General features: G+C 38.1%; 1 protein-coding gene across 35 annotated transcripts in view; it reads right to left on the reverse strand.

Moving 5' to 3' along the window:
• The window catches only part of LOC119552740 (twitchin), a 63,036-nt gene that overhangs the window by 18,824 nt on the left and 28,156 nt on the right, over positions 1 to 16,056 (reverse strand). For 34 of the 35 annotated variants that reach the window (XM_037865397.1, XM_037864510.1, XM_037864177.1 and 31 more), the window contains 11 exons: positions 13,401 to 13,526; positions 12,605 to 13,304; positions 11,486 to 11,839; positions 8,980 to 10,692; positions 6,691 to 7,590; positions 5,619 to 6,382; positions 5,396 to 5,531; positions 4,293 to 5,183; positions 1,557 to 4,229; positions 377 to 658; positions 15 to 314 (listed from right to left, as the gene is read on the reverse strand). In XM_037865397.1, the coding sequence (XP_037721325.1) occupies positions 15 to 314; positions 377 to 658; positions 1,557 to 4,229; positions 4,293 to 5,183; positions 5,396 to 5,531; positions 5,619 to 6,382; positions 6,691 to 7,590; positions 8,980 to 10,692; positions 11,486 to 11,839; positions 12,605 to 13,304; positions 13,401 to 13,526 (8,839 nt within the window). The remainder of the gene's footprint in view (positions 1 to 14; positions 315 to 376; positions 659 to 1,556; positions 4,230 to 4,292; positions 5,184 to 5,395; positions 5,532 to 5,618; positions 6,383 to 6,690; positions 7,591 to 8,979; positions 10,693 to 11,485; positions 11,840 to 12,604; positions 13,305 to 13,400; positions 13,527 to 16,056) is intronic. The other variant, XM_037864919.1, reaches the window with a different exon arrangement.

Here is a 16,056-nt window from a genome sequence, read left to right on the forward strand (position 1 = left end):
AGCTAAGTACTCACTAAAAGGATCCTTGGCAATAATTGAACCCAAAGTTTCCAATGGTTCCGATTCCCCCTCCTTGCTTACAGCTTTTACCCGGAACTTGTACTCATGACCTGGGACAAGGCCGTCCACGTTGTATTCTGGTACGTCACATTTTCCAACAGGCAACCAAATACCCGTATCTGGGTCGAATTTCTCAACTAAGTAACACTCTATTGGTTCACCTCCATCGTCCTTAGGTTTTTTCCATTTAAGCTTACAACCATCTTTGTGTATATCTGATACCTCTAAAGGACCTTCAGGCTTACCAGGCTTAGCTATAAAAAAAACAATAAAAGGGTTTGTATTTTTTTTCGAAATAGAAAGTCTGCTAACTTACTAATAATATTGATTTGGAACTCCACTTGATCCTGTCCATAGAGGTTATGCGCAGAGATTTTATAGAGTCCTGTGTCTTTCCGTTCGGGGTTTTTATTTACGTATTTCGTGTTGTAAGGAATATTTTCTATATGGCTAACAGAAGTTGCCTGAACAGACTTGTTGTTTTGGTTCCAAGTAACATCCGGTGCGGGTTCTCCACTGACATCGATATCCAAGAATATTGGTTCTCCAGCCTTGACGTTATAAGTTCGAATATTTTTCCGATCAATCTTGGGCGCCACTATTAAATATTATGAATTTGTTAAATTCGGGTTACATAGTTGATCAAACACCAAATGCTTTTATTTACAAAGGTATACAAACTTCGTATTGCCGGAGATGGTTTTATATCTTGGTTTCCTATTAATTGTTCCGATACAAACCTCGGCTTGCCGAAGCTGTTTTTTTCTGAATGGTTAAGATGTTTGCATGCTATTTAACGACTTCCTCAAAAAGTCTTTTACATTTAAATAAATGAATTTAAATACTACCTGCAGTAGAAAGACGATTTTTGGAAAAGTTTAGTCCAAAAGGGAGAAGGAGACGTTTCCGACCCCATAAAGTATATATATTCTTGATCAGCATCACTAGACGAGTCGATCTAGCCATGTCCGTCTGTCCGTCCGTTTATACGCAAACTAGTCTCTCAATTTTAAAGCTATCGGGCTGAAACTTTCCCAAAAGTCTTATATCTTTGCAGCCGGATCGGACAACTATATCTTATAGCTCCCATAGGAATAATCGGGAAAACAATTTTATAAAACTATATCTTTGGTGTTTTTTAACATATAAACTCCTAAACTTGGAAATAACATTTTATAATTAGTTTTGAATTTCGAATTCCATTTTATCAAAATCGGACGACTATATCATATAGCTGCCATAGGAACGATTGTGAAATTGGTGGGAAAATAATATGAAACAAATTATAGCTTCGGTGTTTTTTTACATATTATCTTACACTATTGGGAATATAATTTTTTGTATTTTTAAATTTAATAATTATAACTGCAAGAGTATACACACTTCGGCATGCCGAAGTTAACTTCCTTTCTTGTTTTACCTGTTTCTTTTTTTTTATCTAACACAGTAGAAGTTTGTATTTAATTTACTTTAATTAATCATATATTTAAACTTACACTTTCTTGGCTTAGTAATAACAGGTTTGCTGGCATCAGATGGTTCACCAGGTCCAGCTGCATTAATTGCTTTGATACGGAATTCATATTCACAATTCTCGTTAAGGTTTGGTACGGTAGCTTTGCACTCCTCTCCAAAGCCGGGAGCTGGAACTTCCGTTCCCTTTATCCATTTGTCAGTACCTTTTTCGCGTTTTTCAACTACGTATCCAGTAATTGGAGATCCACCATCGTTAATCGGTGGCTTCCACACCAAATCCACATGATCTTTATCCCAGTCAACTGCTTCCGGAGTTCCTGGTTTTCCAGGCTCATCAAATGGATTTTTGGCTATTATAGACTGTTCTCCAGTCAATGGTTCAGATTCACCTTCAGTATTTACAGCGAGAACTCGGAACTTGTATTCATGACCAGGCTCCAAGTTATTTAACTCTGCAAAGGGTTCCTTAAAGCGACCAGATGGCAGCCAACGTCCGCTCTCAACATCCATTTTTTCAACAATGTAGTGCTCTATTGGCAAACCTCCATCGTCTAGGGGAGCATTCCACTTAAGCTTGCATCCTTCTTTGTGGACATCTGTGACTCGTAGAGGTCCCTCTGGCTTCCCCGGCTTATCTAACACAATGATTTCAAATGAAGCCTCATCGCGTCCAGATTCATTCTCCGCTTTAAGTGTATATTTTCCTGAATGGAAACGCTTTGAAATTGGCACTGCCAGTTTTGTGCGATATGACTCCATGTCAATATTGTAATCACTATCGTCATTATCAAGTCGGGCTTTGTTGTGCAGCCAAACTTTAGTCGCTGGCGGTTCTCCAGACACTTTAATATCATATCGAATGTGTTGTCCAGCCTTAATGGTAATATCTTTAATGTTGGTTCTATCAATTTTGGGTGGTGCAAATCGATCCTTTGCTGTCATCTGGTCAGATGGTTCTGAGGGCTTGCTCTTCCCTGCCTTGTTTACCGCCTTAACTCTGAACTGATATTTATTACCTGCGATTAAGTCATTCACGCGGGCCTTGCATTCGGGCGTATTCGTTTCAAGAGCCTTTTGCCATTTTCCTGTATTGGGGTCCTTCTTTTCCACAACATAGCCCGTGATGGGTGCTCCGCCATCGTCTTCGGGAGCCCTCCACTTAAGATCACAGTGGCTAGCAGACCAATCAGTGATTTGGGGCTTTCCTGGAGTATCGGCAGCATCAAAAGGATTTTTGGCTTTTGTGGGAATATCTGTCACCAAGGGTTCTGATTCGCCTTCAGAATTGACCGCTTTCACTCTAAAAAGATATTCCTTGCCTTCTGTAAGACCTGTAACATCGGCTTCAGGTGTCTTAGTTGTAAGAACAGGTACCCATCGTCCTGTTTCCGTATCCATGCGTTCGACGACATATTGTTCAATTGGCTCTCCACCGTCATCTTCAGGCTTTTCCCATTTTAGGTGCACACTTTCGGCCGTTACGTCGGATACAGCTAAAGGACCCTTTGGCTTACTTGGCTTGCACAACACCTCCAACTCTACTTCTACAGTGTCTACGCCTGAATCATTTTTGGCAGTAACGATGTATACGCCCCGATCGGCGCGCTTTACCTTTGGCATTATGAATGTGGTTTTATAGTCTTCGTTTTCTATTTTTATGTTGTCTGAAGTTTTTATTTCAGTTCCATTGTAAGTCCATGTTATTTTAGCTGGAGGTTCCGCTTTTACTGCAGCGTCCATATGAAGCATTTGTCCACTGCGCATTACTTTTTTTTGTAGATTCTTTCGGTCAATGTGTGGTTTTAGGAAACGAGGTTTAGCCACCACCGTTTTTGAAACATCGCTGGGGTCACTGGGTCCTGCCTTGTTGACGGCAACAATGCGGAACTCGTACTCATGGCCCTCTTCTACGCCGGTAACAGTACCATTACTCTTATCTCCTGGCACAGTAGCAGCGTCCACCCATGCGCGACCCGACTTATCCCGCATTTGGATAATATATTTTTGGATTGGTGCGCCGCCGTCGTTCTTTGGTGGATCCCAGGCCAAGTCAACGAAATCTTTGTCCCAATTAGTAGGTTCAGGTCTGCCAGGCTTGTCTGGTTCATCAAATGGATTTTTCGCAATGATTGGTTTATCTGTTTCCAAGTCTTCAGATTCTCCTTCCTTATTTACAGCTCTTACTCGGAACTTATAAGGTTTTCCCTCATGAAGACCAATAACCTTCGCCTCAGGCTCGGTACTCTTTCCACACGGTAACCACTGACCAGTGTGTGGATCTAGTTTTTCTATTTCATAATAGTCGATAGGAGTGCCGCCATCATCATCTGGTTTTTCCCACTTGAGCTTGCAGCTGTGTTTCGTTATATCATTGACTTGAAGGGGACCTTTGGGTTTTCCTGGCTTGCCCAGAACTGTGACTTCCAGTTCTGCTTCGTCTTCACCAACTTCGTTTGTAGCTTTGATTACGTACTTACCGCTTTGAGATCTTTGAGAGCGCATTACAAAGAATTTCGTGTTGTAGTCAACATTATCAATTTTGACACTCTCCTCGTTGCTTGTTAGCGGTAATGAATTAAAGAACCATTCGACTTTCGGAGCTGGTTCTCCTTTAATGTTAATGTCCAAACTAATTGATAACCCAGCTTTAACGATCACAGGTTTCAAATTGGTTCGGTCAATATGAGGTTTCACTAAATAATAATTATAAAAAAAATATTAAAGCAAAATTAACCAATTTTGAATAGGCTACTTACAAAATCGAGGTTTGGCTATATGCCAATTAGTTTGCTCGGATGGGTCAGATGGACCAGCCTTGTTGACGGCACGCACCCTAAATTTGTATTGCTGTCCTTCCTCAAGCTTCTTGACAACGCCTTTACAAACCGGACTATCTGTTTCAACTGCTTTTACAAATTCACCTGAATCTTTATCCATTACTTCGATTATATAATTGGTAATAGGAGAGCCGCCATCTCGAATTGGTGGTTCCCATTTAAGTTTGACATGATGCTCATCCCAGTCTTCAAACTCCGGTAGGCCAGGTGGAGCAGACACATCGAATGGATTTTTGGCAGTAATAGCTGATTCAGTTTCTAGAGGTTCTGATTCACCCTCCTCGTTTACAGCCTTAACTCTAAATTGGTACCGATGATTTGGATCCAAACCCTTTATCTCAATATCTGTTTTTTCTGGATCAACCGAACCGGCCGGTACCCATTTTCCAGTGGCTGTATCCATTTTTTCTACTACATAGCCAGTAATGGGTACACCTCCATCATCCTTCGGCTTTTTCCACTTAAGTTTGCAACCTTCCTTATGAATGTCTGAGACTTCAAGCGGTCCTTCGGGTTTTGAAGGCTTATCCAAAATAATGACTTCGACCACAGCTTCGTCAACGCCATTTATATTTTCAGCACGTAGCTTATACTCGCCGCTTTGTTTGCGTGATGTATCTAGCAATGTGAGTTTTGTATTGTAGTCTTCGTTTTCTAGGCGCACTTGACCGGTGGGCGTTAGTTCGCTTTCTTTTAGGAACCAAGTTAAAGTAGGCGCCGGTTCTCCCTTAACATCCACATCAAACTTCACGGTTTGGCCAGCGCGAACCTTAATTGGCTTCATTTTTTCTCTGTTTATAGATGGCTTAACTAAAATCAAAAATATTAATTATAGTATTAAGGTCATTGTATGAAAAGGGTTAAAAGGTTTAATTAACTAAGCCGGTCGATGTAGTCTTAGATAACACATTGGTACTTTGCTTTTGGCTTAACATTCAAATGAACGCAGTTGACAATTATTGAAACTATGACGTCATAAAATTGTTTTCCGTGATGTGCTTGTGAAAAATAAACAATCTTACGATTTCTTGGCTTAGCCAAATGAGGCTCCGTTGCATCGCTCGGCTCGCTGGGACCAGCTTTATTAACAGCACGCACTCGAAACTGGTACACATTGCCTTCGTTGAGACCTTCAACGGTTGCTTCAGGGTCGGATGTCTTAAAGTAGAATATTTGTTAAACACAGTTTCTTGGATAAAGCCCTTACTTTGAACGCGGGGTCAAATTTAATTTTTTTTTACTTACATTGGTGCTAAGTACTTCATCCCACATAGGGGAGAACTTATCTTTTTTTTCAATGATGTAGCCAGTGATTGGAGCTCCTCCATCAGACTTGGGTACTTCCCACTTCAATTTTACCATATGTTCATTGTAGTCCTCAATGTTAGGGGTACCTGGCTTACTAGCAGCATCATAGGGATTTTTCGCTATGATACTGCCATCGGTCTCCAGGGGTTCGGATTCCCCCTCTTCATTAATTGCCTTGACACGAAACTGATACTCATGGCCTTCCTGAAGACCCTTGACATCAAATTCGGTATCGTTAGCAGAGGTCCGACCGACAGGTACCCATCGACCTTGTTTTTTATCAAACTTTTCAACCTGATAAGCCGTAATGGGTTTCCCACCATCATCTTCGGGTTTTTTCCATTTTAGTTTACAGCTGTCTTTTGTTATATCTTTAACATCCAATGGCCCTTTGGGTTTGCCTGGAGGAGCGAGAATATTGACCTCAACTGTAGCTTCATCTTCGCCATGTTCATTTACAGCCTTTATCTTGTAGATGCCGGTGTGTTTACGAAGTGTATCAATAATTGAAATCTTTGTGTTATATGGTATATTCTTAATCTCGCTATTGCTAGGTAGATCCGCTGGTTTTAGCTCTGTATCATTTTGATACCATGTTATTGTGGGAGCAGGCTCACCACGAACATTGATGTCATACTTAATTGGCTTTCCGGCGCGAATCAACAACGGCTTTAAGTTTGTTCGGTCGATACGAGGCTTTACTGTGGATCAAAACGAAAAATAAAATTGAATGTATTGACTTAACTTTTCTAAAGGCCGATTTCTCGAAATCTACGAAAATTTCACAGAGCTTGCAATGATTTAAACTCGAACGTAAACTAAACCTAAACAGCTAATTCAATTATAAAAGCAAGCCACTGAGATAAATAAACTAAAAAAGTCGAGAAAACTAATTTTCTTTTAGGGCAAAATTATCTCGTCTCTAACTTGACTTGTCAGGAACTCGAGAAATCAGCCGTTAGTGGGGTAAAAATGCGCTAGAAGTGACTGCATCTTTCTTAAGACTTACATTTTTTGTACTTAACAATTTGAGGAACACTAGCATCTGATGGTGGGGAGAGTCCGGCTTTGTTGACTGCTATTACACGGAACTGATATTCTCCGTACTCCTGAAGACCTGCGACTGTTGCTTCTAGTTGGTCTCCCGGTATTTCTAGGGCCTTTTCCCAATCAGGCTTATTTTTATCTTTTTTCTCAATGATGTATTTCTGAATCGGGGCTCCTCCGTCGTTACTAGGTGCTGCCCATTTCAAAGTCACACTTTGATTATCATAATCAGTAACTTCAGGCGTTCCCGGTTTGTTGGGCTCATCGAATGGATCCTTTGCCACGACGCCTACTAAAGTAGTTAGTGGCTCTGATTCCCCTTCTTCGTTAACCGCGGAAACGCGGAACATGTACTCTGATCCAGGATTCAAGCCCGTTACATCAAAGCTTGGTGGTTCCTTCTCTCCAGGAGATCTGCCAACTCGAACCCACTTTCCTGTTGCCGTATCCATTTTTTCAACCACATATTCCTTAATAGGAACTCCACCATCATCTTCAGGTTTCTTCCATTGCAGTTTGCACCCATTTGCAGTGACGTCGCTAACAGTAAGGGGACCTTTTGGCGAGCTGGGTTTTCCTAGAACAACTAATTCCACAGTCTCGCGATCAATGCCATTGCGGTTCTCGGCTTTTAATGTGTAGAAACCGCTATCTTTTCGCAAAGCATTTGTAATGGTGAAGTCTGTGTGATAGTCGACATTTTCTATCTTTATTCGGTCCCCGTTGGTTAATGGAATATCATCCCTCCAACTCCAGTGCAGTTCGGGTATTGGTTCCCCGATTACATCAACTGACCATTTATGAGTACGGCCACTCTTTATTGTTACTCGTTTGAAAGTAGATCGATCGATTTGTGGTTTGACTAAAAGTTTTATAAACGTGAATTAATTTTAAAATATACATGAAATTTCTGGACATTTGAATTGTTTTTATATTAATACATACACAGTAAAAGCGCTGGCAGTAAAGCTGATGAGAGTTTTTTGAAGCAATTTCCAAATATAGTCGGAAACTAATAGATTTGATTTAAATTAAAATGATACATGCGCAGGATTATATGATGTAGTTTAAGTCTTAGTCTTTTTTATTTGTTTGTATCGTAGTATCGTCACAAAGAATTTATCCAATTAACCAATCGACTATACTCATATAATAAAATTCTGTCGACTTGGCCATGTTCCACAAATCTTCGATACAATTTTTTTTTCTTTCTATTTTTAAAGCAGACAGGACTGAGGTAAGAATTCAGGCATTTCAATTTCTACCTACACATTTCTATAAGCATTTTGACTTCAATTTGAGTCTCCTAACAAAAAATATTATATTAAATATTTTGAGAGAAACAAACTTAAAAAACACGATAAATAAGCGATTTCAACTGATTTTTCGCAAATTGGAAGAATGTGTTTTTCAAAACCTTAATATTCTTTAAACTTTTTTAAGCTTTTTTCCCTAAATTTAAGATATTCTTCATGGGGTGAGGTTCGCGTTCTTAAGGTTCCAGCATGAAAAGTGTAAATCAGCTTAAGACGATGTCTGTGGCATTTGTGGATACTTAAAGATTTATCGTTCCATTGTTAAAATATAGCAAAGCATATAATCGCATTTTTATCCTGTGAATTGATGAACGGATTTCATACAAATAACACAGTACCAGTGTTGTAAACTCGTAGAACATGTAAGCAGAATATGGAAAAATTTGGAACTAAGTAAAGGAGGCATAAATTCAACTTAATTAAAAAGCAGTTACTTGGGCGTACGCCTTCAAACCATGACCCCAAATTTTACTGTTTTACCATTTTAGTCAGTACGCATTTTATAATTATTTCCGAGATTCAGTTAATTTTTTAGATTACTATGTTTTTCAAGTGAACGCATTAAAATTCGCATTAAAATCTCTTTCTCCACATTTAAACTAACATATAAAGCGAGATTGACTCGTCCAAAAAACTTAAATAAAGTATAAACTTATACTTTTAAAGCACACTACCTGTAACAGGTATATGAAAATCCAAACCTGGATGTCAATAAAATTGCATCTTTTGAAAAAAAAATGCAAAACATGCAAACAAGTTGAAAATTTTGTCAGGAAAAGTCGTTGTATAGATACAACAACAAATCTGAATATATTTATTGCTGAAAGTAACATTAGTTAATAAATCTAAAAAGGTTTTGCAAGATGTGTTAAAATGTTAAGCCAAAGCAATTCTATAGCTGAGCTGAAATATTATGTATTTATGAAAATACTTACGATTTTTGTGCTTGCAGAGGTGGTTGTCGGTGGGCTGCGAAGGCTCGGAGGGTCCTGCCTTGTTCACGGCTCTAACACGAAATTGATACACCATTTTTTCCTTAAGACCCTCCACCGTACACTCGGGAGTTGGATCCTCAGTCTTGGCTACCTCACTCCAGGTGGGTGAAAATTTATCTTTCATTTCGACGACATAATGTGTTATGGGGCGTCCACCATCTGAAGGCGGTCGCTTCCACTTTAAAAGAACACTCTTGTTATCATAATCATCGATAACTGGCTGGCTGGGCGCACTCGGGGGGTCGTAGGGATTCTTTGCCACGATTGCGTCGGATGTTTCAAGTGGCTCTGACTCGCCTTCTTTGTTAATGGCCTTGACGCGAAACTTGTATTTCTTATTCGGCGTCAGACCCTTAAAGTCAAATGAAGTCTCATCTGGACCTACTTCTCCAGCAGGTATCCAGCGTCCCGTCTCTTCGTCCATGCGCTCCAAAGCATATCCAGTAATTTCACAGCCGCCGTCATCCTCTGGACGCTTCCATTTCATTTTAATATGGTTGGCGCGAATCTCTTCTGGTTCGAACGGTCCACCAGGAGCAAGTGGTCTGTCAAGGACCACAACTTGTGCCTCGGACTCAATTGTACCTGAGCTGTTCGACAGTACTAATTTGTATTTGCCCGTGTCCTTTCGCACGGATTTTTTAATAGTAATTGATGAGTTCCTTTCCAACTGGTCTAGACAAATGCGCTGGTTATCAAACTTAAGGTTGTCGGTTCCCTTCACCCAAGTTGCTGTTGGCTCCGGCTCACCATCGTATTTAATATCGAATCGAATGGTTTGCCCCTTTTTAACGGTAATGTTTTTGAGGCCGTCCCCAACAAGGAACGGCTTTACAAAACGGCATTTTGCAATAATCGATTTAGTCTTGTCGCTAGGCTCACCTGGACCTGCCTTATTAACAGCACGGACTCGGAATTCGTACTGTTGGCCCTCTTTTAGCCCGTCGACGGTTGCAGTTCTTGCATCGCCGTCAACTTCCTTGCCGGCTACCCAGTCGTTAGAGAACTTTTCTTTGTATTCCACAATATACGCAGTTATGGGGTCTCCGCCATCACTATCGGGTGCTTCCCACTTAAGATCCGCATGATCCTTATCCCAATCGGTAAGATCAACTGCTTTGGGCTTTCCAGGCTCATCCCACGGATCTTTCGCGAGAATAGTATTTTTGAATGTTGCTGGATCTGAGGGACCAATCACGTTGACAGCACGAATACGGAATCTGTACTGCTTCTTTGGGACTAAGTCGTCAATTTTCTTGCGACATGGCTCATTAGGTAGAACCTCAGCGACAGGCTCCCAGCCTTGTTTTTTGCTCAAGTCCTGCCTTTCGATCACATATTTGGTAATAGGAGCACCGCCATCGTCCGTCGGTGGCTTAAAGTTTACTACACAGGATGTCTGATAGATGTCTGTAATATCGACTTCCTGTGGGGGCTGTGGAACATCCTGACAAATAATTTGAACATCTTTGGTATCTTCACCTTGTCCATTGGAAATTTTTATTTGATATGGACCAGATAAATCTCTTGATGGCTTTTTAATTTTAAATGTGACTTTATCATCGGTGACTGCAACCTCTACATCCTTAACAGGCAATGGCTTGCCGTCCTTAAATAATTTGGCCTCCACAGGCGTTTGCTTTGTACCGGAAACTAAACAAGAAAAAATTTAAATAAATTTAGAAAAGGGAAGAAATATTGAAAGTCAGCAGGTTTTCACTTTATTTATTTTCGTTTTTACTTTTCAAATCGCGAAAAATGGTGTTTCGGCTTACGCCACACGCAATATTTTTGCGTTTTGAGAACGACAAAATTTTCTTTCTGTTGCATACTTTCCCTCGAATACAACATACCGTTTTACTCTACGAGTAACCGGTATAAAACATGGATTACTAATTGGTTAATTTACATTGACTTGCCACCTTCACAGTAGCCATTAGTGGCATATTTTGTTTATATTGAAGTAATTTTTGACCCTACCCCAAATTGTACCCCCAAATATATTCCTAAACTACAACAACTTTCGTTATGTCAAAGGCCGATAAATGTATCGCAACATATACAAACAGCTGTCTAATGAAAACGCAAAAAGCAAAAGTAAAGTGCAACCCGGGGCAAGCCTGATAATTGTGGCTGTAATTTGTGGTTTCAGTTTTTTACGCCTTTCCTCAGTTTTTGAGATTTTTGTGAAGAAATTTACAGCACGGAAACAACAACAAATCGTGTATGATCTTCTCTGGGCTTTAGTCAAAACTGTCGATGACTCTTTTGCTGAGATTTAAACTTCTGACTGAAATTATAAGGGTATAATGATGGCGACCAAGTATACGAGATTTAATTACATTTTTTTTTAACGCGCGAGAAATTGTTTACAATCTTGATAAAGCTTAAGCATTATTCCTAATGGCCATTGCGTTGGACCCTCGGGGAGTCTTTTTGTTCTTACCTTTGAATGGTACTTCCACAAGCACAGGGGCACTGATAGGTCCCGCAAACTGATCAGGACAATCAATGTTCGGTCTACTTTCTCCCTTGCGGATTGACAGCTTGCATTTCGAACTGAGCTGTCCAGACTCGCAAGTTATTTCTCCCTCGTTTGACAAATCCAAGCTGTTGAATACGAGTTGATGCTTGCCGCCACCTAGGTTCTTAATCTCAATGCTTTCACTCGGGACTATGGGCTCTCCGTTAAACTTCCAATCACATGGCGCCGTTTGATCCTGAAGTTCGACGTCAAGAACCAATTTTTCTCTTTCGACGGCATCAGTGTCTTTAAGTTTTTTGTTAAATCGGTTTTGATCTATACAATTTGAAAGTTAATGTAAAAGTGTGTTTAATATATTTATCAGTTTGGTATGCTATTATGAAAACGACGGACTAGTTAGCGGTGTACAGACTTAACGTTAAAAGTGTATATACCTCAAGGCCTGGAACAAATATTATTGCATGCATCTAGCACATTGCAAGTGTGCATATAAGGATATTATTTCTTGCGTTTTTTCATACACATTTACAGTAATTTTCACCACTAAAAAAGATGAGGCTCCAGCCTTTGGAACGTAGGTAGGCGAAATAAACTTAGCTCACAAATATAAAAATATTTTTTTTAAAGAATTACACTTCGGGTATTTCTGAGTTTCTAAAACGATTAAATACAAAACTGCAGTCGATATTTTGTAACTTTAATAAAAAGGGCTTTGTTGGGGTACCTGAACTTTAATTTGCTTTAATTTGAGCCATTGAAATTTTTAATCGGATAGTTACTTGAAGCTGTAGGAAGTACTTTTCGTTGTAAAGGTAAATCATAAAGAAACTTCTGCAATGGTAGCCACGATTCCGGACAACTGAGGGATCCGAATTAGTTTTGAATATTTATAAATTAAGTTTTACTCCAAATATTTAAGTATAAGAATAGAAGACATCTGCGAGCTAAGCCATATAATCCACAAATGAGGCTTAACTTGTTTTGATTAGCACATTCTCATTTTGAATTCTAGATTAAGGTTTTAATGTGTAGTTTAAGAAAAAACATCATAAAAATAAAAGCATTGTAATAGGGACTTACAGTTAATAATTATTTCCGCTTCTGTAGTGTCGGCATTCGTTGTGCATTTAAATTGGCCCGCATCCGTTACCTTGCAGTCCTTAATGATTAACTTTCGCTTCCGACCATCTTTTACTATTTGAATGCGCTTGTCTGGCTTAATTTCCTCACCGTTTCGGAACCATTGCACTTCACCCATGGCATCATCGATTTCACACGCAAGCGTCACAGTGTCTTTTTCTATACATTGTTGAGATTTTAAAACCTTGACAAACTTGTACGGGTACTCCGTAACCTTTAGGTTGCATTCAGTTTTATCAGGTTGCTTATCCAGTTGACATCTGTAGAGGCCGGCATCCTCAAGTACAGAGTCCTTAATAATAAGCTTAAGGTTGCCGTTAATGTCTTTGGAGATAAGGTAGCGAGGATCATCAGACTCCAATTTTGTATTATCTTTGAACCAATGCACATTAGCCATACTGCTGCTAACAGAGCACTCCAGAGTAGTCTCGTGCTGAGTAAAGCCCTCAAGTTTCTTTTTAAGGGGTTTCGTAAACGTGTAGGTGGGATCGGCTTCCTCGACATTTAAAAATGCGGTACTGGAAACACCCCCGATTTCAATAGTATACTTGCCGGTGTCCTCGACTTTTGGCGTGGTAATAATCAACTGATAAGTATCATTTTCCTGCTTGAATTTAAATTTGCTGCCCGTAAACACCTCCTATAATTATTTGTATGTATTAGACATGAGTAGAAACAAATTGCGAATGCTCTTAATAGTTTTCGAGGTTGAGCTGAGCTGAGGAATTATACTTACGTCCTTGCGAAACAGCCACTTTGGCTTGCAATTGGGCTTGCTGAACCTGGCTTCAAATACAACCTTTTTGTCCTTTCCCTCTTTGGCGAATTGGTCGATAAGTGGGCTGAGGAATGACTCAACCTTCTGCGCTCACATATCGTAGGTTGATGCGTTGTCAAAAATGGGTAAAGTTATATAAATTTGATATACGATTACTTAGTGATCTTTGTTTGTTCTTATTTATATTTGACTAATCAAAATAATTCCCTCATATATATGTATGTATTTTAATTTGAATAACAAAATCATATACATAAGAGGCATATTTTGATAAGTTGGATTACTTTTGTTATATTATTTATTTATTGCTGCGAGCCCAAAAAACAAAGGGTGTTTTAGCTTTTATTTTGAAATATACTCATTGCAAAACACCAAAGAATTAATATAACATTGAAATGGTTTTACATAAGATGTCTTGAATTTTAATCACATGAAATTCAAAATTGAAAGTTTCTATTAAATATTTGTTATATTATACTAAGCTCGGATAAAAAAACTAATTGTTATAAATTAAAAGTGTAATTTCCTGAAGCATTTAATTTCTGATTACAGATTTAGGTAAACATACGTCGGAAAAAATTGCCTTCATTGGAAAAAATATATAACTTGAAATTTCCTTTAAGTCGTTAAAAAGGCTTTCCACTTACAATATCTGCATAAAAAGAATTTATACCTCTTAGGGACGGTTACTCGTGTCCCTGGCGAATTCCCTGATAGATATCTATCCGAAAAATGTAAAGACATAAACTTGTAGCAAGTTGGGTTTCCTCTAATTTATCTGAACTATAAACAATTACAGAGTGCTGTTAATCACAAAATTGAGCTAAAAGCGCCCACAAGGTGCTTGATTTGATTATTGCATCAACAGTTCATACTTGGGATTAGAAAATTTCCTCTTATTAGGCTTTGAGAAATCATCTCTGCTTTAATCGAGCCGAAAAATTCTTATCGGTCTTTACAAATACTACTTTTAAACCAAACATTTATTTTTTTTTCCAATAATTTAGGATTTTTTATGCATAGCTCTTTGTCGAAATGAACCATGAATCCTATCTGTTCTGACTAATTCTCCAAAAATAATTTTTTTTTGTTTTTTCTTATTATGTATAAGCAACTAATTTCTTATCCTGAGGTTTAAATACTTTAATTATTACTGTCTGAAAGAAAATAGATGGAATTTTTCAGAAGCATGTGCCTTTCTGTGGTAATTGTTTAACAAAAAAGGTTCCAGTAAGCCGCGAATTCATATCCTTGGGGAAATATCCTAGTTTTCTCATAGCCTTAACTATCATTACAAATCAAGATTACAAACATTGACCAATGAGACTTATAAAATAAAAGTAGGAACCTATTTCCATTGATATAAAAAAACAACAACCTTTAATTTATTAAAAAAAATGGTTTGATGCAAATTTGTATTTTAAATGCTGAAACTCAAACACCATGCCACAAATAAGTATTTTTTTTTTGGAATGGGGTATGTGTTCTGATTCTGATGATATTAATTGCCAAACGTTAGGCAAACGGTTTTTGAGATTTTTTAATCAAGTTCAATGTTTAGCGACCGAAAAATATTCTAAATGAAGTACATCCATTTATATTTAGGTGAGTCAATAGTACAACAAGAAAAACGGAAAAGTTATTGGATATAAATTGCTTGGTAAAAAACACTTTTTCTGTCTTTTACATTTTATGTTAAGCCAAGAAAATTTCAACTTAGTATTAATACCTCAATCTCTCTTTTTTATAAGATAATCCTTTTTCTTTTAACAATCTTGCGAAGATGGTATCGCTTGCAAGCTTTTTTTTCGAAAATTTCAAAACTAGTTTATGATATATTTGTTTACTTATCGTATATCGAATTTTTTTTTATACCTAAGCTGTTATTGAACATATATCAGATCATGATGAACCGATTGTAGTGTTCTTATATTTGTCAAAATTTGTATTCCCTTTATAACGAGCAAACTGAAAAGGGTACACACATTTTCACAATAAAATTTCAAGGCCAAACCGCGCAAATACAGAAGTAAATTTAAAAAAAAAACAATTTTTATATTTGGTTCGAATTTAAATTTAAATTTTGCCCTGTATTTTTGTGTTGCTTAAAGCGGTGATTGCATAACTTTTTCTTTTATTTATGCAGCTATACAGATGCGATGTTTTTAAGTGGAAAACTCTTCATGGAATGACACATATATAGCTTAAGAAACAATAAACAAAATTCAAAAAAAACCTTTGTACTTTAGGGAAAGTGCTAAGTGGTATCAAGTCACTTTGCAAATAAGCTCTGCGTTGGAAATCAATATCAAGAGCAAAAATTCGCATACGAAAAATCGATATCCAAATCGTATGCATATTCTATAAAAAAACAGCAAAAATCAATACTCGTTTTCACCACTGAAAAATAATATAAGTTTTACAGTCAGGGTATTAATTCGGAAATAAATATTATTATATATATAAATATATAACATATATATAAACGAAGCGCACCTCCTCACGCCGAAACGGATGTAATGTCGGCCAATCGGGAATCAGCTCGGCTAAAGATGGTCTACGCGATCCTGGACCCTAAATTTCAGTTTTAGTAATCGAATAATAGTATAATGGA

This window comes from Drosophila subpulchrella, chromosome 4 (genome assembly GCF_014743375.2).
Source record: "Drosophila subpulchrella strain 33 F10 #4 breed RU33 chromosome 4, RU_Dsub_v1.1 Primary Assembly, whole genome shotgun sequence".
Classification (NCBI taxonomy): Eukaryota; Metazoa; Arthropoda; class Insecta; order Diptera; family Drosophilidae; genus Drosophila; species Drosophila subpulchrella.